The following is a 26,236-nucleotide window of genomic DNA, read 5'->3' on the forward strand; positions in this document are numbered from 1 at the left end:
CACCGGGCTACCAGAGTCCAAGATTCAGGTATGTAACGCTGTGATTCACTAAACCCTAAAGTATGGCAAAGTCCCTAATATCATTTGTACCAACTTATCTCGCACAGGCTCGCGCAGTTTAGAGGGGACATTGGTCATGAATGCTCCACTGATGTTTTTGTAGATATGGCTCTCAGACAAATTTCTGCTTTGTCTTTGGTCTCAGTTATGACAAAATAAAATTTGAACTCAACAGGTGGAGATGTGCTTCAAAGATTTGCTATGCGTAATTTTGATTGACTCCCATCCCATCCAAAACTCTAGCCTACTGTTAAATAAAAAGTTAACAAAGCTGTTGTTTCTTTTCACAGGTCTGGTTCCAAAACCGACGCGCACGGTATTTCAAGAGCAAGAAACCAAGCAGACAGGCATCGAAGCCGTCACCAGACTACCTTCACCCGCAGTTCCCTTACATGTCAGCTACCAGCGCACCATCCTTCATGGTTTGCCCCTTCCCTTCCACTCCTAGCCACCCATCTCCACCAAGCTACCCTTCTCCAAGTTTGCCTCAGTCCACCAAGCTTTCCAGTATGCTGGGGAGTCAAGCGATGAGCCTGTCCGCACCTACTTCCCCTATCCCCGCAGACCAGGCCACGGTCGGACCGGGTCTCCCTGGAGGTCCCCAATACCATTACCAAAACCCAGGATTTACTGATTACTTTAACGAAGCACTTCCGCACACCGCATTCAGTGGATGGGATTTCCCAGAGGACTTCGAGTCTTTCTTCGGAGATGCCCAGTCACCCCAGCCGGTGGGGAGTCGCTGCGGTGCAGTCGGGCATCATGTGCCCGAGGAGAGCGTGCACGGCGCGCTGCAGTACCACGGCTTCACCACTGGGGGGAAACAGCAAGCCGAGGCTGTGGACGATCTGTCCGAGCTGTGCTTTCAAGAGCTGGGTGACTTCAATCTTTCCGATCTGGAAATTTCTGCGGCAATGATTGATTATCTTTTGGGCTGACTGATGAAAGACGATGTTTGCAACAAAGAAAAAAAACAATAACTTTATTTTAAAGTCCACATATTGTAAATAATAGAGTATTTATGGTCAAATGTAACGTAGAAGAAAGAAAATGTCTCACGATAGACAGTGAGATAACATGTTATATAACTATACAATGTATAGAACTAATCACATATTGTTATTAACATATTGCAGAGCTTGATGATATGTAATTATTTTCAGAAAAGTTATCAAATAAACCTAAAAAATGAAAATGGAGGTACTGTCTGTGGTTGATTCATATTCCCTTTTTTTGCAGAATGTCGTCACGTGGCGCCGTGGCTTAGTTGGTTAAAGCGCCTGTCTAGTAAACAGGAGATCCTGGGTTCGAATCCCAGCGGTGCCTTTTTGTAAGTTATGCTTATTTACACTTTGTTCGTATGGGACATGGTAATGTGTGGGGAAAATAAGGAAATTGGCGAGTTGTAGGCAATGTGTTCATACACTGCTGTGGTGAGATCAAAGTGCAAAGTCTGAATGATTTACTGAAGTCATTGTCCCACAGCTACGCTACACATGCACGATGATAATGTCTTGCATATCTACAGTGATTTTAGCTAAATATGCGTCGTTCACAGTGTCGACTAACATGTTGCACACAGAAAGAAAGAAAGCAAGGGTTCAATACAACTTTTGTTTTTAATCTAAAACAATTACTATCTTAATGTTATCTTCCGCAAGCAGTAGCTAATGAGTAGCTGTATGAGGGGACATTTTTGGTTGGCTTATTATTATGTAAAGTAACTGTTATGCGGTCACAGGTATTCCTTTATTTGGTATTTTACAGTGGCTTCGAACGTGACTCCGCCAATCAGAGCTATCAGTTTTCAATGGCCCAGACAACAGTTTGAAACAAATCTGCATGTTGTAGAATTCATCACTGGACTTAATTATGGACACTGGACAGAATTATGAGGATTTTCAGTGACTGTGACGTCACAGAGGCTGTTGGGCTCAGGGTGTTTCCTGGGAGGGGCAGCATGAACCAACCACCAGTAAGAACCGGTTTGGATCGTTTGGACTGAGTTAGGCCTCGTCCTGCTCCCCTTCCCACAGTTGTGCACATATTGGTGTGTGTTAATTCTTCTCAAACATTTTTGGTCTCACAGTCTGGCGAGTGTTTATGGTTTTGGTCTCATTACCAGCAGGGACAACTTATAATAGAACTGCTATCCTATTCTGCAAACAACATCCAGCTTTGTCTATTAACCAGGGGAGTGCTCAGCAGCATCCTTGTTGCAGGCACTGGTCCTCAGCTCTGTTACCACATTACTGTTATCCATTATGTGTCTCTAGTCTAGTGCCATAGAGAGGAACAGGAGCCAGACATGCAGCAGGAGTCAAGTGTCATTGTTGCTGTCAGGTATTAATGCCACCTGTATGTTGTTAAAACAATAGTGGTGACAGCCACAGCACCCTTAACAACAGATGAAACAAATATTCTTATGTACCTAGAGAATGATCATCTGTGACAGAGAAGCGCAAGGTAAAGAAATAAGCACAAAGGTGAAATTGTAGAAAGCTTAAAAAAGACTGGAGCATTTTGAGAGTAAATAGAGGAGGAAGAAATGGGAGAGGGGATGTGATTGAGGGTGGAGATTTTGACATGAAGTCTTTGTTGAAGAGACGAGATTTCAATGACTTTTTTCAACTTATTCCCCTTCATTTCTACTCAGCTCTCATTCTGCCACCTGTGTCTTTGTGTCTTTGTTAGCCAGTCGATCTGCAGAAGGAGATTAGACGACTCTGTGAGGAGAACCTCTAACTAAAGCAACACATAGCCACATTACGTGAAAAGGCAGAAGGAGCTGAAGCAAAGGTTGCTGGGAGTCCATTAGCTCAGCAGGTGAGCAGGGCCAGAAGAAAGTTCTTTACATTGACTTAGATAAAGACAACTATGACATGACAATCAAACTGCTTTGACAACAATTGAGAGGGGCAATTGGATTAAGAGTTTTGGTCTATCTCTGACGTCAAAACAAGTGTGACAGAACAATGAAGTTACCTTGACAACAATTGAGAACGTCAAAGTTTCATTCTGCGGTGCTGCTTTCCTGTCAGTCCATTCAGCTGTTCACCTTTGTCAAACTTCCCTTATTGTTATAAAACCTTATCTACAATATATACAAATACCATTTTAAACAGCTTGAAATAATGGTTGATAATGATTATAGATGATGATAGTATGGTAATTCAAATTACAGTCTGTAAATTTGATTTTTTTTTTCTGTTTACTTTCATATTACATAGATACTGGTGACAAAGTAATCCACAAGTAAAAGTGAAAGAAAACATATCCGATTACTATGTTGGGGTAATTCAATAGATTAAGTTACTCATTAAATAATGTAATCAGTAATTGGCAACAGATTACAGTTTCAGAGTAACATTCCCAACCCGGTCAAAGGCCTTAGATAGATATGATCAGCTGGTAAAATGAGTGTTTTTTAGTTATTGGTGTGCCCCACTACAGTGATGTGAGACGACAAATCAAACCCTGGCCCTGCTGGACAGCGAGGATTCTTTTATCCAGCAGAGGGCGCAACTATCCCAAGAGAACAACCGTCTGCTGGACAAACTAGAGGACCTGGAGAGGTCATGTCCGCCTCTGGGTTTATCCTAGGATGTGGCATTCGAGATATTTTATTTTATTTTTTTATTTTTTTTACAGATATCAGATAATTTGGACAAAGAAGAGAAATGCCATTATCCCTTCCTTCTCCCCATTCATTTCTGCTGTTTGTGTTGTCCTTCCTACAGAAAGCCATTACTTCAGCAGCATAATCCCAGATGTTTAAATCCAACTGAGTGAAAGGACTGGAGCATTTTAATCTCTTCCCCTCTTCTCCCATTCTGTGCTGGTTACCTTGTCCTCGTCCTCAACTTATCCTTGTCAACACAGTCCTTCCTTCTCTCCTCTTTGTACACAACCCTGCTGCATCTGTCTGCTCCTGACAGGCCAATCTCCAGTTTCTCCCAGACTGACAGCAGTGATTCAGGCTCGTCCCAGCCTGGTGCCCGGGGTGGGGGCTGCCACCATCCTGTGCCCTAACCTTGCAGACGCTGCAGTTAGTACACATTTTTCGTACTGCTATATGCAAAAAAATGCCAAAGTACTTTTATATGTGTATGAATGTACACAAATATATCAATCAACAAACCCACAACACACCCTTCGATATAGGTGCAAACGTATACAACATCATTACTTTTTTACCTGTGCTAATGTTCTTGGTATTCTAACCTATTTGAAGCATGTATAACAAATTTGATGCAAATTCATCAAAGTGGGGGTGAATGGCTTATTTTGAAGTATTTAACAATTCACAGTAATATATATTAAAATAATCCAAATTGCAATATTTCCTGTGTGTGTGTGCATGTTTGTGTCTGTGTATACCATTTGGACAGGGAGAATATTAAGACACTCGAAGAAATGAAATCTCTTTATTGAATCATGCAGAATTTCAATGTATCAACCTAAATATACAGTGGAGACTATTGGTATTTATCATGTTTTGGAGAATGCTTTAACAACAAAAATAACAGGAACTAGCTGTATTTCTAACCAGTTAATGTGCTGATTACTTAAAGGCAGACGCTCATCACAAAGAGGTGCGTTTAACTTCAAGACAAACAACCTGAACTACTGTCTCATCAGTCTGCCTATCTCTTCTCTGCTCTGTCAACAGGTGACTCTTCATGCTTGCAGCCCAGCCAGTATTTTGCAATGGATCGTGGGTAAGGAGGCTTGGCAAAGTCCACGCGTTTCGTCTGCAGATCCACCCTGTAGTATTTATCTGGGATCATAAGCAAACAACACACAAATCAACAGATTGTTAAAGGAAGAAGTTTCTGAATGTTTTGTACTGATTTTATGGCTATTTTTGCATGTAAGGTGCAAGCATACATACCTTTCTTGAAAAAATAGACATTTTGAACAGGCATGCTCTTGTACTGTTCCGTGGCGCTGTCGTCGGTGATGTCGGTGATGTCGGTGATGTCGCTGTAGTCACTGTAGTCGCTGTAGTCACCGAACCAATCATAACTCCACAAATCCTCCAGGAAGAGGGAACGACTCTGCCTGCCCCGCTGTCTGCTCCTCCTGCCGGGCCTCCTCCTCCGATTGGTCCGCCTCCTCGCTGGCGGAGAAGGAGAAGGAGAGGGCGTGGCCTTGGGGCTGAGGTAGACGCGTCCCACCATGGCGGCATCTACAGGCGGCCTGATGCCCACCCAGTCCCTACTGATGAAACGAGGGCCTTTGTGGTGACCGCCGACTGAATAAGGAGGAAGGAGGTGGAAAAAGAGAGAGAGATAGAGAGAGAGGATGATGAGAAAGACAGAGAGAGAGGGAGAGGGCGAGGGAGAGAAAGAGAGGGTGAGAGATATTTTTGAAACAGGTTTGCACTCATTAACTATGCAATGTAGCTATGCATGCAGATTGTGTAGTAAATAAGAAATGAGAGATGATTAGTGACACACACATAAATACACACACACACACACACACACACACAGAGCTGAGTCTTACAGGAGCCTTCAAAGAGCTGTGTGAAGAGATCCTCCCATGTCTGGTCACAGTAGAGGTCTGTGTAGCGTGTGAACAGCACAGACGGGGAGGAGCGGGTCATGCGCACACACTCCTCATGGGAAGGCTGGTGCTTGAACTCATACTGGTAATACTGGTCCCCTGAATAGAGAAACAAGCAGAAAAATAGTCTAGCTCTTGGCTGCTCAAAGTAGGTCCCACAGACCAAGTTTTTAACAGACCAACGCTTTTAAAAGTTACAATCCAGATTCATTCACATCTGTCTTATATAACACTGATACTCTCTAGATGATCAATGTCCAATAAATGCCCAGTAGGATTATTTTTGGACTGATGCTTCCTGCCCATGTTACATTTTGTCCATTAATGCTCAATGTCAAAAAGTTTGGGCTTCCTGGTCTAGCTAATATACTCAGCATTGGGGTTTTTATATACCATACCATGCTTAAGCTTTCCTCAGTCCATCATTATGGTTAGACAGTGTGTATATGCTTGTCTGATCAGTATAAAATGAATGGCAAAAAGACAAGAAAAGGTCAATTTCGAATACTGAAACATAAAAACATCCATACGCAATACCTTTGAAAAAGTAGACCTTCTCTTTGCCGTGGTGGCCTGGCGCTGGTATGGCGAACGCTGCATCAACGTCATCTGGAACTTTGTCGAAGCCGACTGAAATGTCCCGAGGGTAGTCCTCGTCCAAGACATTGTCCTCAAACCTCCAGTACTTATTCCCCTGATAGAACATAAACCCAAAACCCAAAGCAGTGAGGCATGATGGTATCACTAATGATGCTCAAGTTTTACATGCTACTTATCTCTAGGTATTATTGACCTCTACATATATATATATATATATATATATATATATATATATGCATGCCTAGTTCATAAAACAGAACAATGTTTAAGTTATGATACATACATGTTATTCCTATGGTCAGCCCACTCAGTGTTTGTGATCATGAAAATCTCTCTACTCCATAGACAGTGAATGGGAGACCAAAATTATGAACCAGGAAATGTAATTTTACCCTCAGAAAATCCCTGCGGTCGTCTCCAAGTTGCCTTTACCCTCTTTGCTAATGCATTCTCTGTAAGGCAGCACCAGGTTTTATAAATGAAGGCCTCATCTGTACGAATCTTAGCTCTTTGGTTACTGGCTTTTTGGAGAGATTGATTCCTGTTTACCAATATTGATTGGCCTGTCCTAAATTGAGTTGTGTCCCCCTGTAAATACTAGTCAGAATACCATAGAGAAATCCTCCTGTAGCTTGATAAAGATGCTCGCTGTTCTCCCAATTGAAAGTGCATTCCAGAAATACAGAGTGCATTACTTCACTGCAGAGGTGGGGACTCGAGTCAGACTCCAGTCTCAATTTTAATTGACGTGATGCATGAGGAGAATATCTGAGACTTGACTTGACTTGTACTTTGACGACTTGAAAATGTTTCTAAAGTCTTGACAAAAGTGTCTTGTGTTTGTGTAAATGACTTAGATTGAAGGTTATGATTAAGATATTGAATTTAAATTCAGTATCTTCAGTTTCTGAACTCGCATGGAATGATTGAATTTATTGAAGTTGAAACTGATTATAGAAACAAACTCATGATGCATATTGCATTGAAAAGTCCTAGATATTTAATTTTCTTTAATATATTAAATTGACACTGACTGGACTCTTGATTTGTTCTGACTTGACTTAGCGTTCTACATTTAGACTTGAGACTTGACATTAATGACATGGACTTGACTTGGACTTGACTTGGTAATCTACATTTAGACTTGAGACTTGACTTGAGATTTTGTTTCAAGACTTGAGACTGACTTGGGACTTGAGCAAAGTTGACTTGGTCACACCTCTGCTTCACTGTGATCCACAACTGAATTCCAAAAGCAGAGGCTCGGCTCTGGTCTGTAGAAAGACAGAGACGGTACCTTGAAGATGTAGGTTTTGCCCTGGCAGTTGATGCGTGTGAAGGCAGCGTCGATGGGGCCAGAGATTCCCCACACGTCCTTGATGAGTTTGGGGTAACCAGGAAGAACGGAGCTATCATCCAGCTCAAAGAAATATTCACCTGGGAAGAAAAGCAGAGCATGAATTATGATAAGACCTAAGGCTAATTCCCATAATGAAACATATGCAGAGACCGAGAAAAGGCATGGAAGGAGAGAATAGAAGTAATAGCCGACTGAGTACAGCAAGGGTAATGTTGGTGACCAATAACAAAACATATCGCTGTTGTCATGTGAAAACCTCGTAACTCCAATTTTGGTGATTCACATGTTTTAACATCAGCTGACTGATCACATGGGTTGAAACAATTCTTCGTCATATGAAACCCTTTCAAAACCCCATTGGATAAAGTAAAAAAAAAAAAAAGCACGGTGGTCAAGCTGAAAACAAGGCTGTTTTTTGTCATTTCTGAAAGTTGACATTTTGGAGATATGTGGTGGTTTTATGGACAGAAATGCACCAAATGCTTGACTGAAATAAGCCATGCACCTCACTTCATGGTTAAGTCAGCCTGCCAGTTTTTGCCAACCGGCCTGCAGGCCTGCTCACCCATTGCTGTCTCAACTATGGGAGTTTTTTGGGTCAGCTGAAAAAAAAGGGGTCATGGAAAACTATTCTCCAGAAGCCACAGTTAGAGAAATGCAGGAAACATACAAAAGCAGATACATGGAGACAGTGGAACAGATCCTGCATAGGCCGTACCTCTGAATGCATAGATTGACCCATTCTTCAGCTGCAGGAAAGCATCAAAAGGCCGAGCGCTGCAGGGGAGCGCGTCGGGGTCTGTGGGTGGGGTGGGGCCCTGTGTGGTGGTGGGTGGGGGGGGGCCCTGTGTGGTGGTGGATGGGGGGGAGGCGGTGGTGGGTGCTGTAGTTGTGTTGAAAGTCGATGCGAGAGTTGCAGTAGGAGTACTGTCGGGAATTGTCACTGCTGTGGCTATTTCCTCTGGGGCATCAAAAGTGTCCCCACGAGCAACTGAGGGAGGGAGGGAGGAGCTTAATGTCACATAGGAGTTTCTGTCACATGGAAATGTTTCTGATTTAGATTCTGCCTTACAAAGCCAAGGAGCAGTAACTGTGTAGTGAAACAGAAAAAAAAGAGTTTATCTCCTGTCCCGACAAAAGCATTGCTGAAGCCCATTCCCGCCACTCAATAAAATAAAAAACAACTCAATTGTGACTTTATTTCTCAGAATTCTGACTTTATTTCTCAGAAGTCTGACTTTATTTCTCAGAAGTCTGACTTTATTTCTCAGAATTCTGACTTTATATCTCGGAATTCTGACTTTTTTTCTCTCGCAAAAATAATAATAATTCTGAGATAAAAGTCTGAATTGTGAGAAAAAAAAGTCTGAATTGTGAGAAATAAAGTCATGATTGTGAGAAAAAAACTCACAATTGAGTCGTTTTTTATTTTATTGAGTCGCGGGAATGGGCTTCCATATGGAACAGAAGTGGACTTAATAGCATTTATAATAATAATAATAATAATATTTTTTTTATATAGCACTTTTCTTCACAAAGTTACAAAGTGCTTAACACCAAAAGATTAAAACAATGACATAACGCAAAAATAAGCTAAACAATAAAAGCCAACAGAGAAGGAGAATAAAACATTTAGGAAAAAGTGAGTTTAAAAAAGTATGTTTTCAATTGTGATTGAAGAGCAGCCCTTCTAATATTCTCAGGCAAGCCGTTCCATAACTTGGGGGCTCTCACCGCAAAAGTATTATTAAAATGATTAATTATTATTAAAAGTATTATGAGTGTTAGTTTTTGTCAATATTAAATCTAAACCCTACTCATGATATTTGACATTTACAAAACATACAAAAAGTAGTTACATTTGTTTGCTTTTATAGGCAAGGACCCTAAAAAAGCAAGACTTTAATTAATTAAAATACCCACATTTGTATTAATTGTTAATATATTAATAGTGATATTTATATTACTGACTTTTCTTTGGGCAGGTAGTGTCAAAGTCTCCACAGCAGCTTCCATAGTACACACACATGGAGTCACACTGACATTTTCTCTGGGGGTTGAAGGTGCCGCAGCGACCCACACAGGACTCTGTGGAAATGCAGTTAGTTGTGTCAGTGTGAAACAAAATGCACTGGTGAGGTGGTACAGTGCTTAGAGAAGTGAGTGTACTGTGGCTGAGAAATGACTTGGTCAGACTTTACCATTCAGTACATGTGAATAGTAATTTGACGAAAAAGGTGAGTATACTATTCATGTACCAGAGAAGTTGGTATATCCCCAGAATAGTTTGTGTGTGTGTGTGTGCGTGTGTGTGTGTGTATGTGTTTGTGCATATGAGTCTTAAAATGGAGGATTGCGATGCTACATTTACTGGTTTTCAGGAATTGGGAGCCAAAACATTTGATAAACACTTGACAACACTACTGTACAGATGATAGTGCACTGTATGGACAACAATGGCATTCTTCTTCATTCTGATACAAAATCAAATGCCAGTGTTACCTCTATACATGAAGTTCAGGTCTACCATTAGAAATTAGAGGAAAAAGTGCAGTTACTATGAAAGCTGTCAAAGAAAGGAGTGATACAATTTAGTCTTTGACACATATTTTTCTTTGACATTCAACTTTTCAGGTTATTTTTTGGATTCAGCATGCCCATAATGTTTTCTGAGCTACAGTCATAGAGCTCAAATGATTAGTCAAATTAGAAAAGACAGCTTGAAGGACTTACCCTCTGCAGCAAAGGTGGTGGCCAACACTAGGATGAAGGCCAGCAGAACCACTGCTGGCTTCATGTCGTCTCACTTGAAACAATATTCCACTTTGATACGAAAAAACAGTAAGAGATAAGCTAAATGTGTAGAAGTGATGTTCAGTAGAGAACCATGTCCTGCTCTGCCTGTCTACACCAGTGAACTAGATAGATAGATAGATTCTGGATGCAGAACCGTGTGCAGATGATCAATAGATATTTACCAGAAGCCGTTGACCCCTGGGTGTCTGTTTTCCCGATTGGTCAACCCTTGGCTGTGATAATCATTAAACTGTGATAGCTGATCTCTGGCCCATCTGAGGAACATGATGCTAAAAGCTCATCATAGCCTTTCTGTGCGCTTTCTACGCAACGATTTGCCTTTTATCTGGCACCTTAACATTGAAAGCTTCTCTTCCCCATATTTTTAGTTTTTATTTAATCTTTATTTAAACAGGCGAGTCAATTAAGAACAAATTCATATTTACAGTGACGGCCTGGCGAGAGGCAAAATGCCCCTTGATGGGGAATTCATAGTATTCCCATGATGTCACATGCATTTCCTACCAATAAGGCACTTTACAATACTCACAGCTCATTGGCTGTGTTTGTCATTTGATTGTAATCACCTGTTAATTTATTACAATCACCTGTTATTTTCCTACCAAGATGGCTATGTAGTGATGGAACAGAATACTATGAATTGGGGGGAAAGGGGAGGAAAAAAAGAATAACAACAAGAAGACGAATAAGAGAAAAATCTAAATAAAGTAAAATAAGAGGGTGACAAGCTTAATTATATTCACAATTTGGAAAAGTCTGGGATAGGCGAGGATAGTTGATAAACTGTATATGCAGGTTAGAGTTATGGTTGAGTGAGTGAGTGAGGCAATGGGCATCTGAGTTCAAACATTGTGTAACCAGGACAGCCATCCTCTATTGATCCATCGTGTAGAAAAACAACCCTTAGGCAAACACTGGGCCTTCTTCCAAGTTTGGCTCTGATAACCAGAGTGAGGTACTGAAGATGAGAAAGAGCAAGAAAATGTTTATTATTTCTATAGCCTGCTGACTTCCTGGTCTAGTATTTTTGAACATGGCCAGCAGGAGATTGACCGATCAAAGATGATCATTGGATTCAGCACCATGGAGAGCGCTGCCAAACCAGCACATCACCTCTAGGTGGAAAGCTTGAGCCTCCATAACCTTTTGGTCTCCAGTTGTAACCAAACTACAGGAACATTATTACTTCCTCATCAGGCAGCCAGTTGATCTGCAGGCATCTGTTAAACATTGAAAGATCTGAATGAATAACCACTCTGTGTTTTTATAGAAACAAAATGCCTCAGTCGGTATCTTCCTCTATCATCGTTACATTCAAACTGAGCCATGTCAGGTCCTATAATATACCATATAAAATATATAAAATACCAGTCCAGCAGTGGAAAAGCCAGTCAATACAACAAAGTACAGTGGTGGAGGAAGTCAATGGTGTGTAAAAGGTATTCTATACTTGTCTTTTGTAAAGTGATGCTGTGTTTTGACCAGTTTGTTTGATAAAAAACGATATAGACAGAAACAAAAACCTTCCTCAAACATGATCAGAACAGATCGGGGAGAGCAAGTCCGCTGCCAGTGGACTTTTGTCCTCAGGAGAGCTTGTCGCAGCATATCTTAGCGAGGGCTATTAATACTTTGGATTGCCTCCATATCTCTAATAATGTGCTGTCACTTAATTAGACGTAATATTTTATTAGGTCGGTTACCCTTGAGATATGTCTAGTCCGGTAGAAGTACAGTTGTAAAGAACACCCAATGAAAAGCGTGGATTTGTCTCGTGAATGTTATGTAATCCTCTGCCACCTTGCCAGAGCCGAGGCTGTCGACTGGCAGTAGGACTGTTATCTTGACTTATTATTCATCCTCTGATCCCTAACAACAAAGGTGCAGGCCTGCTTGTTGTTATAGAGTTTTTCTCTTCTGATTTAATGTGGGCTGGTTTGCCTGACTTCAAAGGAAAGGCCTGTTTGAAAGGCCTGACTGAAAGGAGCCTCCTGGACTTTATACCTAATGTTTGAAAATTGAGTCTTGATGAATTATGAATGATTACAACCTGCGACAAATCATCTGTGTGATACTGGATTTCTGCGAGAAGCTACTTCATGCTGAACATAATGTTGCCTGAACCTCTGCAGCCAAATGAGCTTTTTTTTTTAGACTTACAATAAGTGCAACAGTAAAAGATGTGATCATTCCTCAAGCATCAATGGGGAAAGTCACCAAATTAGAGGGTAGCACAAACCTTTTTTTTTTTTGTTTTTTAGGTTATTGGAGACAGTAGGTAATGTTCATCAATACATACTGAACTGTCCTGGGACATACGAAGAACATTCACTGGTTTTCCACCTCAATGTACGCAGAGTATAATAACAATCTTCCCTTAAACTCTAGAACCACCTGCTTGGCACGTGAATGAATTTATTTCTTTATGGCTTTTAGAAGTATGTAAATCTGATGACTGAACCCGATAGACTTTGTGACACTTGATAGATGGAAGTATATTACCTTTTACTACTATATTGGTGAAATACAATAAAAGTACAGAGCATTTTGGTTTCCAAGTTCCTTTAAACCAGTACAGTACAATATCCGCTGACTTATTTTCAAGCGTTTTCAAAGCAATAATTGTTATAATAATAACAAAATCATACACATTTAGATTGATGAAAGATCGCATAAATGTTGTACTACACAACAAAAAGGTGGAACCAGTATTAATCTTCTGATAGATGTAACTTATTTTGCTTCCTATAAGAACGATTATACAATAACTACTACTTGAAACTGAATAGAATAAAGAATAAATGGACAATATACTGTATAGACAGAAAAATAACGATGAATTTACATTCATAGCCCCAGTTTCATTTCATTTTGTGTCGTCACAGGAGATCTACCATATCTCTTCATTCAACCCTCGGAGATTTGTGGCTTTAAGTAGAAAGATTGAAAAAAGTATCTCATAAGACCAGATGCTTGATGCCGTTTCCCCCTTGGATTGGTTGCACAATAAAATCTGGACCCATCACTCTGAGAGCTGGGGTGGCTTCCAAGGTTGGATAATGTTTTGCCATTATCCATGTTTCTGATCTTGATGGCTGATCTTGTTTGTGTCCAGCCAACCGCTCCTCCAAGCTTCATTTTATTCCTCTAGTGTTTGTGATAACCCTTGTACATAATTGTGTCTCACAGATTGGCCAGCTGGGCCTACCTGTTCAAAACAAGGCAGCATGTCACCAACACTGAACACTGAATAAGGCACTAGCTGAAACGTTTGTGGATGATGTTTCTTGTTTCTTGTTTTGTAAAAAAAATAAAAAAATAAAAAATAAAACAATAGCATAATAGGAAAATTAAAGATTTGGAAAACCTACTTCTTTTTGAGTGTGAACCATCTTTTTTCTACTGAAGATACTCTACTGGTTTTGACATGCGGTGATTCCTTCTACAAACATTCCTCAAGTATAAAAATCTCCACAGATCAATGAAATCTGTAAAAAGCACACAAAGTTAAAACTGATAAAACTTCAGTTCAAAGGCCTTGGCAGGATTGTGGAGCTCATGAAGTCTTTGTTTGCTGCACAGTATCTTGGTGATGTTCCCATTGTTTTGATAACTCTAGTTTTTAGCCTTTTGACTTTACTCACTGATTCTGACTCTGTTGACCTGAGAACTGTAACCGCTTGTTAAAAAGTTACACGTCTTCCACTTGGTTTTTTATATGGAGTTCCTGATGACAAAGCGGTCTTTGTACTGAAAGACATTCAACATGAGAGCATCGTCCATATGGAATATGGAAAACAATTTGGGGCGAATGGTCAACCATGAACAATGTGTTTCTATCCACTGATTTTCTAAACAGGGCATTGTGCTCATACACTTTTTATCTTTTTGAACAGATGAATCAAGAACCATTCATTTTCCACCTAAGACTATTGTGTTCTTAACATGATGCAAAGTCAATACACAAAATATTGTGTATAATGATGCAAACTGAAGTCTAAAATGTATTAAGTTCCGCTGAGTTTACGTCTTTCAGGCTCGTAGGAACTGAACGGTAACTACTGTGTCGTTCTTACTTCTCCATAAATATAAAAGTTACAACATGTGTCATGTTGTGATTCAATATCACATGGTACTTATTGCAAAATGTCTGGACATGGCAGCCGTACATCTCATCCTCATTAAAATTTTATCAGATGTGGCTACGCATGTTCTCCGTAATATAGCATAAGCATTTGCTTGGATTTAATACGTTTGGCTGTGTGTTTTATGACTTTATTGAAGCTATTCCTTGGCGTTATCTCAAATATGATCTGTAGGAATATAAAACAAGCAAGAGAGCCCATTGATGTCCTTGTATTGTGTAAGATCATTAAATTGTGATGTTTCTTAAGAATAGATTAGACATTGCTAATAAGGAAATTAATTCTGTTTTCTGCTGGTCCTGTATGTCTTTTCCCCTTGGGATAAACTGTATTTCTGTTGTCCTTTATTTGTGTGTTAGAGACTTATTGTAATGTCTATGAGTTGCTAAATGATGTGTGTGGGTTTCATATAGAGTAACGTGTTGATTAACACACACCTTCCGTTCCTTTCATAATGACTAAATGTTTTTTTGGCCACCGTCACTTTTGGTTGCACATGTCTCAACTAACTAGTTCCTACATATGAAATTAGTAACTTACATTTAAAATGGCTTTAAATTATTTGACTGCACCCTATAGTGTGGAATTTCTGAGAATGAAACACATTGGCGTTTTGTGACTTTTAATCAAATGGCTTTTTGACTTCTAAAACAAAATTCTAAAAAAAAAATGTTGTTGTTGAATTCATGCTCAATACTTCATGGTATTAGTCATCTTAATGCAGATTATAACCTAGTAAATTTTCAGTTTTTGATTTGAAGGCCATGTAGCGGCCCCTAAGTGGCTGCCTATTGGTTTCCTTGGCCTCTGCTGGCTGTGCGTTCATGTTCACCTGAACTTTGGTTACACCTGAAAGAGCTCTGTTCTTTCAGGTGATAAACTGTCTATTGTTTGGCTATCTCTCCCTCTGTCTGACAATCCCTCCTTCTCTCTCCCTCCCTCTCTCTCTCTCTCTCTCTCTCTCTCTCTCTCTCTCTCTCCCCCTTTACTTTTACCCCTCTCTGTCAAGAATTCTGCTCTCTTTGGTGTTGAGTTAATGTTTGATACCCTACCAGAGATATAAAGAGTAAATTGCAGTGTTATAATCCTCATTACCTCATTGGTCCTTTGTTAAGCTCTCTGCTTGGAACACATCTCTCCTCTTTCCTGCTTCTGCTCACCTGTGCTTTACCCGTGAGTTACCTGGCCCAGGTGCTTTGCTCTAGGTGTACCTGTCTGTTTCCCTTTCGTCTTGGTCTTCGTCTCGATCGGCCGTCGGCTGTGAGATTGCTGGATAGCTTTTCGTCTCTGGGTTGCCTGTCTGTTTTGCTGGGAGAGTCATGGCTCGGTGGCTGGGCTGGATGTGGTACCACAGAAACTACTTCATCATCGTCGTCACGCCAATCGTCCTCCTCCTCCTGCCGTTCCTCAGCCCTACACCGGTAAGTGTGTGTGTGTGTGTGTGAGGCAAATACTGGAGTTAGAATTTTAACTGAGCCATTTGCCTCTGTGTGAGTGTGTTTGTCCTGGTTAAAAGAGCAAAAAAAAAAAGTGTTTTCCAGAGGTGGTTTGGTGGCTCTGCAGTCTAAAACAGATATGCACTTGTGATGTGATGAGTTTGAACGTGACTCTTTGTGGCGTCACATCTTTCTTCTACTTGTGCTTCCTTTCTCCACTGTGCATGGCAGAGGAATACAATCAAAGAGAAATGCTGTTGAAATAAATACATTCCCATAAACCTCTTTCTGTCTGACTCATGGACAAAAAGCCTAGAAGCTCTTACCTGATACATGTCTGAAGTTAAAACTAGCAATGGGCCATGGCTATGGAAAGGAGGGGAAACAACCAAGGAATCAACCAAAAAGGGGTGATAAACAACCAAATTAATAGTAAAATGCAATTTAAAAGATAAATACAGAATGCAAAGCCTAATCCAGTTTAATTCAAGGGATAATTAAAGCCTTAAGTGGTGACTCTGGGGTTCGAGCCTACATAAAAAGTTAAATTCAGTTCATTTTGCAAGAAACAGTTTCATTGATTCATAATATTTTTTTGGCTCAAATTCACTCGTTTAATAATATCTGATCAGGATTGGAGCAGAATAGCACATGTACACGGAGTTAGGTATCTTTGCACATGGGCACTTCAGCAGTGTTAAGTGGTGATGTAACATTTGTCCTGAGGATTTGAACCAAGAAGCTGTTGAATAAAGCCTGTTTAACTAACCTGCCAGTAATTGTCAGTGGTACACATCAGTATACGATCTAGCCAAAATTAGTTCAAATGAAATCCATCGACTTCTTTTAGTTGCAGTTTAGACCTAATCTGTCTCATAAAACTGGCTCATAATAACATAAAACATTGAAGCTTGTTTTTTTTTTTTTAATTCCTATAATTGTATTTGAGTGAGTTTCATGAGACTTTCTCAGCCTGTAAAGGGCAACATAAACCTTCACACTGACTGGAGAACAGGAAAACGTCAACCTCGTGTCAGAGCGAGAATAGCTTATCCGTGTCCACTGCACTTATCACTCAGCAGGTCTTTAATGTCAACCACTTAAACCAACAGGAAGATAAAAAGTCTCTAAGGCCAAATTCCCAACATAATCACCGGAAGAAAAATTACTGAATAGCCTCTGACCTCCAACAGGTTTCCCCCATGTTGTCATGGAACATAGTATGGGTTTAAATGCTGCAACTAGACCGCCTAAAAAACGTGTATTCATTGGCATATGTGTAGATGATTATGCATCATTTTACTGAAGAGGTTTTGATATTTGTAGAGCTTTCCTGATCAGATTTTCTAATTTCTTATTTGCGCTTTATTGGACGTATTTACTCCATTGTTTTGAGCGACAGGAGACAAAAGAGATGATGTGCAACACACAGTAGATCTTAAGCCACATTTGAGCCTGTATCTTTCAACATACAACGAGTCACAGTTCACTTCTAAAGAGCTTCTTACTGGACAGGGTGCGTAAAGATGGCTGCCTCCTGGATTTTCAGTAGGTCTCTCTGGCTAATCCCACAATGCATTGCACACCCAATATTTTTCAGGACACTTAAATCGTGCAAGGATACAATATTTATGCACCTGGTTTGGTGGAGAGACTGAAAAAATAAATGAATAATATTAGTAAGATATTGATTCCTTAGTTCTTCCAAAAGCTAATGAGAAAAACCTTAGTTGGAAATCACCTCAATACTATTTAATCAAAATATGCTGAATGATATTATAATACTTTATTGTATTATTACTTTATTATTATTATTGTAATGTCCATACATGTAACAGCCTATTCCATGTAGTAGATATATACAATGAATGTGTGTTACAATGATTGAAATTTCCTACATTTTGATTTAATGTATTTAATGAAGATTTAATGTTTTACATATTTTGACCATTTAAAACTGTTAGTGCCACAAAGCTGACGCTTCCACCCAAAGTGTGTGACTGGTACATACGTGGCAATGGAAAGTTTCATGTCGGGGAGTTTAAACAGCCTCGGTGACTCGGGTCCATACTGAGGACCCATAAAGATTTATCTTGAAAGACAAGAGCACAACAAACTGTTTGTTTTTATGATCAAGGGTTACTGCTATCTGCATGTGTAAAGTCTTATAGCCTTTTAAAGAGATGAGATAAGATACAGATACAGTAGTTAGAGTTGCTTCTTGAAAGCTGAAATCTGAACATTAGTGTCTGTGTGTGTATGTGTGTGTGTCCTTTTGTGTGTGTTAGTGTTAATGTTAATGTGTATATGTGTCCCTATGTTATTGTATGATAGTTGCAACAAATGAAGCATTTCAGCACTCTCATTCAGATAATTTGGTGTGTGTGTGTGTGTGTGTGTGTGTGTGCGTGTGTGTGTGTGCTTACAGGAGGCGAAATGCGGCTATGCTATCATCCTCATGGCCTTGTACTGGTGTATGGAGTGTATGCCGCTGGCTGTGACCGCCCTGCTGCCCGTCGTCCTTTTCCCCATGATGGGCATCATGAAGGCCGAAGCGGTACAGTCATCATCCACGCTTGCAAAATAATACAACAGAATAATAAAGTGATACTTTATTGATGCCTGCAGGGAAATTCTCGTGTTGCTCGGCCCACTCCGGAGGGAGGGGTCAAAGGTCAGGGTCAGTTGCATTACAGCAAGCCTGGAGCTGGTAGGGGGTCAGTGCCTTGGTGAAAGACAGGGTGAATGTTTGAAGAACAGAATAAAATAGAAGAGAAGAGAATAAAAGAGAACAGAACAGAATACAATATAACAGAACCAAAAATAACAGAAGAGAACAGAACAGAACAGAACAGAACAGAACAGAACAGAACAGAATAGAATAGAAAAGAAAGGGGAGTTTGTCTTGTCTGTACTGATGAAACACTTTGCATACAGAAAGTGCTGATCCGCCCCTCAGTCAGGTCTCTTAAAGACGCAGCGTACCCTCGGTGACCCGGACGGCTCTGCTGATGTCAGCGCTTTACGTTTTTATGGCTCATAAAACCAATTGGATGTAACAATGTTTCTGTATGGGGCAGCGGGTTCACAAGTCACTTGGGTGGGTCAAGACCTGATATGCTATGTTTTGTGCACATGTTTAAATTCTGTGTGTGCGCACAGTTGCTGAAGTGTGTGTTTATCTGTGTGTGTGTGTGTGTGTTATCTGTTTCAGGTGTGTGTGGAGTATCTGAAGGACTCTAACATGCTGTTCATTGGTGGCCTGTTGGTGGCCATCGCAGTGGAGCACTGGAACCTCCATAAACGCATCGCCCTGCGAGTGTTGCTGATGGTCGGTGTGCGTCCCGCCCTGTAAGAGCAGCGCAAGTCCTGATACACCAAACCTGTGTGAACCAGATCAGAAAGCAAAGGAAAGCCGTGGCATTATTTGCATGAATAGCCACCAGGTGTCAGGGTCAAATAGTGCCTGCAAATACCTTTAAAGCCACAATGAAATGAAAAAGAACTTTGTCACATTTTTAGCTAATGTTCCATCTCATAATAATTCACTTATTTACCAATACATGCCAAAAAATATGCAAAATGTCTTATATTTTTTATAACAAAACCCCATTACGCTCCCTCCTGCAGTGATGAAGCATATTTTTTAACAACCCCCCCCTCCATCCTTGCCATCATAGAAAACTGCCTTTTTCTCCCTAATCGATACTGCTATCCCATCTATTTACACCGTCGGCCACTTTTGAATGTTCCCTCCCCACGTTATGTCCCGCCCCAACATCCTATTTCAACCAGAAATACGTTAAATTACAAAATCATGATGCTGGTTTTAGCCTCCTTTGGTCACAAACGGGTGGGAGTTACCAGGACGGTGAACTGAATTTCGGAAAGTTTATGAAAATCTCAGTATTTAAAACTAAATTTAGTATACTTTTCTTCAATTGACAGCTTACATGGCACTGGTTAAATGGTCCACAGATGATAAACCCCACCCATCTGGTACTGATCTGATCACCACACTACTTTCTTATTTTATTTAGTAGTTTATTTGATATAGGGACAGTGCAGTTAACATAATTGCACTTCACTATTGAAATATAAAAGATGTATACACATGGAGTTTGTAGCTACTGCTAATTTCCAATCCGAGTCCCTAGTTGGGCTTTTAAATAGACTACTAATAAAAAGTACACACATAGTACCACATAGTACTATTCTCCGTTCACATTCATCTCTTCGTCTTTAACTCTTTTGCCTTTCATCATCACTCACTCTCCCCCTCATCCCCTCCACCCAGGTTAATGATGGGGTTCATGATCGTCTCGTCCTTCCTGTCGATGTGGATCAGCAACACGGCGACCACAGCCATGATGCTGCCCATCGCCTCGGCCGTGCTGCAGCAGCTGAGCGCCACCGAGGCGCAGGCCGACGAGCGCGAGCTGGAGGCTGCAGCCGAGGACAACCACGCCTTCGAGCTCGAGACCAAACAAACTAAACAAGAAGTGACAGGCGAGAAACCGCAAGTCATCAAGACTCAGCCGGACGACTATGAATGTAAGTATACATGTCTGACACAGAGAGAGACAGAGGGGTAGATAGATAGATAGATAGGTAGATAGAGCCTGTCAATCAGTGTGTGTTTACTATTTAGGCATCATTGGACCATGCCTCCTCAGTTAAATTTCCTTACTCAGACTGTGAAATGGGCCAAATTATTTTATTGATGTATTTATCTATTTATTTAAACTTAAACAAAACAGGTGAGCTAGGAACAAATTCTCATTTGCAATGGCTTTTGAGGGGAAGGGAATAGGGAGATAAATAAAAATAATAATAAAAAACATTAATACCAAAAGGGTTTAAGTGTAAGATTACAAGGTGAAAGACCAACTATCCTTTCAAAATTAGTTATCCACCATTTGGAAAAATGGATACTTACTGTATCAAAATGATTGACATCATAAAATTAAAACAAATGATGCTACTTGTTAAAGCATTAAAGGTAATCTAAGTCCTTGGTTGACAAAATGGCTCTATATTTTAGAGACATTGATCGATGAACTTCAGGTAATGTTATAGTCTCCGAAAATGGATATATGGCCTTTTGGAAATTACTTTTCCAAATTCCCTCAACTAACCAAACGTCTCGGCCCCAGATGAGGGTCCACAGCACGAGTGGAACGCAGAATCGCTCCAGGAGATAAGGAGAAAAGCGAGGGAGCAGAAGTACGAACTGCTGACCAAAGGGATGAGTCTGAGTGTGTGTTACTCCGCCAGCATCGGGGGCACGGCCACCCTCACCGGCACGACCCCCAACCTCATCCTGAAGGGACAAGTGGACAAGTAAGACACTCGGGAAAGTAATGGAACATGATCAACAAAAATATAATTTCTCAGTGTATAGCCATCCTAAGAAACATCATCAGACAAGACAGGAAAAAAAAAGTCAGATATTTAACCATCCATTCTCTTGTTTGTATCCCCTTACCTCTTTTTCTTCTTCTCTTATCCTCTATAAAGGATCTTCCCTGGTAACGGTGATGTCATCAACTTTGCCAGCTGGTTTGGCTTTGCTTTTCCCAACATGGTGATCATGCTGATTTTCTCTTGGCTGTGGCTGCAGTTTATGTTCCTGGGCTTCAAGTAAGACCCTCTCACCTGCAGGGTTAGGGGGTAATGGATTACATGTAATGAGGTTACAGTAATCTGATTACAACAATGGTAACTCTAACCCATTATAGATGGTATACATAATGCTTTTGTGAAAGAGCAAGAGAGATCTTTTTCAAATACTCAGTTATAGGCATATAACTGAGCCTGTAGGTTATATTGTGAGATTAAACAAACATAATTTACACATCTGAAACATGGTTGTTAGTGGTTGTAGATTATGGTAATAATGGTATACAAAATGCAGTGTGTAAATTGGAATACGTTATTTGTTTAACTTCATATACAGTATATTATGAAGGCAAAGTAATCTGAATGTAACTGAAAGTTGGTGGATTGCCTCACTGTTGGAGTAATCCAGTGGATTATGCTACTGATTTTACGCAGTAAATTAACCAGTAATCTGTAATGGATTTCATATTGATACTAACCTACTCATTGCTCACATGTCATTATTGTACTGACATTAATAGTAAACAAACACCAAAGCTGCTGAACTGCTTCACTCAACTTCACTAAACCACATCAAATAAGGAATTAGGAAAACTGGCGTAAAAAGAAGATTCTTCAATTGAAAAATTCTGTCCAAACCAGATATGATATAAAATAATACAATTGTTTTACCTATGACTATATATAACAACACACTTTATATACATCAGTGAAATCACCGTCCAGATCGCCCATTGACTGGTCTAAGTCCACGCTTATAAATCTTCAATCACTTAACCCCCCCGCCCCCCCCCCCCCCCCTCCGGTCTTTGCCCTTTGTACTTTCCTGCTCAGCCTTAAGAAGTCATTCGGCTGTGGCGTGAAAGACGACAGAGATAAGGAGGCGTACGCCGTGATGAAGGGGGAATACAGGAAGTTGGGGCGCATAACATTTGCGGAGGCGGCGGTGCTGACCATCTTCAGCCTGCTGGTGGTCCTGTGGTTCACCAGGGAGCCAGGATTTATGGACGGCTGGGCAACAGTGCTCTTCAATAAGGATGGACAGTGAGTCTCTCTCTCTCTCTCTCTCTCTCGCTCTCTCTGACATGACTCTTCAGAGACTCTCTCTCGTCTCTTTCTCTTTTCCTCCACTCTTTCATTTCATTATCTCTCTATAGCCTCTCAGTCTCTCTCTCCCTCTCCCTTGGAGGGTGCACACATAATAATAATAATAAAACTCTACTGATATCCATACGGAAATTCTCTTTTCGCTTAGTCCCACTTCATGTTTTGGCCCTCCGGTTGAAGGATGATCCCCTTTTTAATGATCTCCTTGATTTACACTGATATACTACACTTTGTAAGTGTAGTGCACACATGATCACATCATGTCAGCACAGTGAAACAGGGCAGCAAAATCCTCAGATACAAATGTCACATATACTGTCTGCTTGCTTCCCTCAGGTATGTGACGGACGGGACTATAGCTATCTTAATGTCTATGCTCTTCTTCGCCATCCCCTCCCAGCTGCCCAGGTGTGGAGGCTACGGTTACGATGGAGAGGGTGAGTCAAGAGAAAATGTCTCAGTATCTCTACTGGAAAAAAAAACCCTAATATAAACATTTTTGAACACCACCAGTCACCTTCTACAGAAAAATCCACAGCAACTCCTGCTCCAGCAACCTAAATTTGGTTTTCAGCTCGTCGGACCGCTGGCTGATGATTACCCAGCAGACATGACACTGCTCCTTCAAACTAATTACTGCCTAATATTCAAACTTCATTTGGGTCCCACAGGTAAGATGGTGAAGTCTCCCCCTGCTCTGCTGAACTGGCAGGTCGTTCATGAGCGAATGCCCTGGAACATCATCCTGCTGCTGGGAGGAGGCTTTGCTCTGGCTGCTGGCAGCAAGGTAAACATCCATGAATACTCAGACCGTTGTCCTTTCTTTTCTTTAGGTTAAAGTAGTAGGTTAGCAGTAGGTTAAAAGGGAAATACAATAGTTACAGGCCCAGTTTGTGACTGTAGTATGGCTTCCCCTGTTGAAACGCTGTCGTCCCACTGCTGGTTTAATTTAGACTTTGAGATTTATCGGTTTGAAGATTTTTCTTTGACTCTGACAATCAGTGTCTGAACTTTTGATACATGGACTGACAATAGGCAGCAGATAAACAGTTTCATTTGTATTTGGAGTCTCTAACAGATTTGTTTACATTTGTAATATTTGTAAACCGGCAGGTAAACAAGACTTGCATTTTGAGTTGTGATGGCCTTAGAAAATGATTAAAAGCTTACTTTCCATCGACAAGTCAAACTTTTAAAGAAAATTCACATGGTCAAATAAATTCTTATACTTATACTAGCTAAGAAACTTACACCATAACAGCAACATACATACATACAACCTCTGTATATAAATCAGCACAGTTCTTTATGCCCAGAGAGGTAATGATTTAAGTAATAATCTATAACTTTTTCATATAAATAAATATCCATTTTGCCATTTGTATTGGTATAACACAGTAATGAATCAACCTGTACCCACTTCATGAAAGCTTTTACATTTGCTGTTCTAAACCCCTACTGTCAGGTAGGTCTTTCCTGGGAAAAATCCTCTGGCGTACAAGAAGTGATGTGGCTTACGTTTCTGGCAGCAGCAGCAGCAGTTTGTTTGTAATAAATAGAAGAAGAACTGGGTAGTTAGCATGAGCAGTGATAGCCACCAGACAAAGAGAAGAGCGCCACCTACAGACACTCAAACTTCACCACAGAAAATCCAAGGAAAAACACATGACAGTACTTTTTCTGTTTGCCAAGTGATATCTGTGAGGTGCAGTGCAAAAAACCCCACAGCGATGAGAGTCATCACCAAAGATGCTGCCAAAAAATCCCTGACCCACATGTTCCCCTGATGACTTGAGAATCGAATCCTACTGGAACCTTTTCTCCTGTGTTCCTTTGAGCTTTCCTGCTGTCTCAATAGAGGGAAAAAAAAACGTGCTTAGACTCCTTTTTAAAAATAGACATTTCTGCTTCTGTGTGTTTGAAGTATTCTATGGTATGTGTCCAGGAATCGGGTCTGTCCCAGTGGCTGGGGGAGAGCTTGGCCCCTCTGAAGAGCATCCCCGCCTTCGCCATCTCCTTGCTGCTCTGCCTGCTGGTGGCAACGTTCACCGAGTGCTCCAGCAACACCGCCACCACCACCCTGTTCCTGCCCATCCTGGCTTCAATGGTAAACCAAACGGTTCACATGCAGGTTACATACACACACCAAGGCACACACTCCTATTTACGGTATTTTCAATGTATGTAACTGTGTTTCCTCAGGCCACAGCGATTGAGCTCCACCCGCTGTATGTGATGGTGCCCTGCACCATCGCTGCCTCTCTGGCCTTCATGCTGCCTGTGGCTACACCGCCCAACGCCATTGCCTTCGCCTTTGGAAAGCTCAAAGTCATGGACATGGTGAGACTCGCACACACGTATAATACATAGACATACACAACAGGTGTCATTCATGCTACCAAGGACTGTAGCTTTCTCTTGGGGGGAAACCTTACGATTCCTGGGTCTGACATTATTACAGAGAACCATGCTGATGGTCAAGCTAGTTCAAACGCAGAGTGTCTAGTGACTTAAAGGGTTGTGTATCTGCTAGAGGCACCATTGTTGCTCATAGTGTCTCCATGCACTCAAGGACTGTGGATCATGCTGACAAAGGATATTTCTACAAGCTGAATGGGTTTAATCTGCTTGCATTCCATAGATACACATCAGTTCACATGTGATAAATAAATCTTTATACTGATGTAAAGGTGAAGGTGCAGCTGGCTTTGTGACCATCTGTCTGTGTGCGACTGTCTGTCCCTGCAGGTGAAGGCCGGCTTCATGCTGAACATCATCGGGATTCTGACCGTTAATATCGGCATCAACACCTGGGGATACGCCATGTTCAACATGCACACCTTCCCTGAGTGGGCCAACATTACACACAGCAAACCTTAAGGGGAGAACAGAGAGAGAGAGAGAGAGAGAGAGAGAGAGAGAGAGATGGTAAATGGAGCTTAAGAGAAAGATGGTTTGGATTTAATGGAAAGAGGTATAGAAGAAGTAAAAGAAGGGGCAGTAAATGAAAGTAGGGGCCGGTTATAATATGTGAAGATGGAATTGGTGTGAAAAGTGAAACAAAACACGCACAAAACGAATGCACCATGTAGACCCAGTGGTCCTCCATACTACATTCATAGCAGCATTCAGCATTCAGCTAGAAAATTACCACCACTGCTGGAGAAAATGTGACATTAAAATGACAGTGTGCTTTACCCAATGTTTCCCTCTACAACACAAACAACTGTGGTCCTAATGTTCTGAATTAGGCGTTTTATTACAATGAATTACCCGAGCAAAACCGTTCTACGCTCTCAAGCCAGTATTGAAACAACACACAGCTGGGACCAAAGCAGTGTGTGGCTGTGGAACAAAAACTAAGATTATCTTCAGGCACCACTGCTCATGCCGTTAGACAGACCGTCCCCTGATGGCGTTCGGCACCTCCACATGTGATTTCATCGACAAAACAAAAGGGGAACGATGCTCTGATTTTATACTGAGCTCATTTCCTAGATATAGAATCCCTTTTCCTT

General features: G+C 40.9%; 2 protein-coding genes and 1 non-coding gene across 3 annotated transcripts; 2 read left to right on the plus strand and 1 right to left on the minus strand.

The window, feature by feature from the left end:
- The first annotated feature begins 1,312 nt into the window (after window positions 1–1,312).
- On the plus strand, window positions 1,313–1,386 carry trnat-agu (transfer RNA threonine (anticodon AGU)). The gene has a single exon. It is a non-coding gene; the product is annotated as a tRNA-Thr (tRNA).
- A 3,320-nt stretch (window positions 1,387–4,706) lies between these two features.
- On the minus strand, window positions 4,707–10,388 carry vtnb (vitronectin b). The gene is made up of 8 exons (XM_071902870.2): window positions 10,325–10,388; window positions 9,563–9,679; window positions 8,310–8,582; window positions 7,529–7,668; window positions 6,169–6,325; window positions 5,572–5,730; window positions 4,955–5,317; window positions 4,707–4,840 (listed from the first exon to the last, which is right to left on the minus strand). The coding sequence occupies exons 1-8, from the start codon at window positions 10,386–10,388 to the stop codon at window positions 4,707–4,709; spliced, it is 1,407 nt and encodes a 468-aa protein (XP_071758971.2).
- A 5,505-nt stretch (window positions 10,389–15,893) lies between these two features.
- slc13a2 (solute carrier family 13 member 2) lies at window positions 15,894–25,598 on the plus strand. Its single transcript, XM_071902865.1, has 12 exons — window positions 15,894–15,974; window positions 18,418–18,546; window positions 19,204–19,340; window positions 20,287–20,580; window positions 21,195–21,332; window positions 21,510–21,632; window positions 22,446–22,655; window positions 23,055–23,155; window positions 23,390–23,505; window positions 24,664–24,825; window positions 24,921–25,058; window positions 25,467–25,598. The coding sequence occupies exons 1-12, from the start codon at window positions 15,894–15,896 to the stop codon at window positions 25,596–25,598; spliced, it is 1,761 nt and encodes a 586-aa protein (XP_071758966.1).
- The last annotated feature ends 638 nt before the right edge of the window (window positions 25,599–26,236 follow it).

The sequence above is a fragment of the Centroberyx gerrardi genome, chromosome 11 (genome assembly GCF_048128805.1).
Source record: "Centroberyx gerrardi isolate f3 chromosome 11, fCenGer3.hap1.cur.20231027, whole genome shotgun sequence".
In the NCBI taxonomy this organism is placed as follows: domain Eukaryota; kingdom Metazoa; phylum Chordata; class Actinopteri; order Beryciformes; family Berycidae; genus Centroberyx; species Centroberyx gerrardi.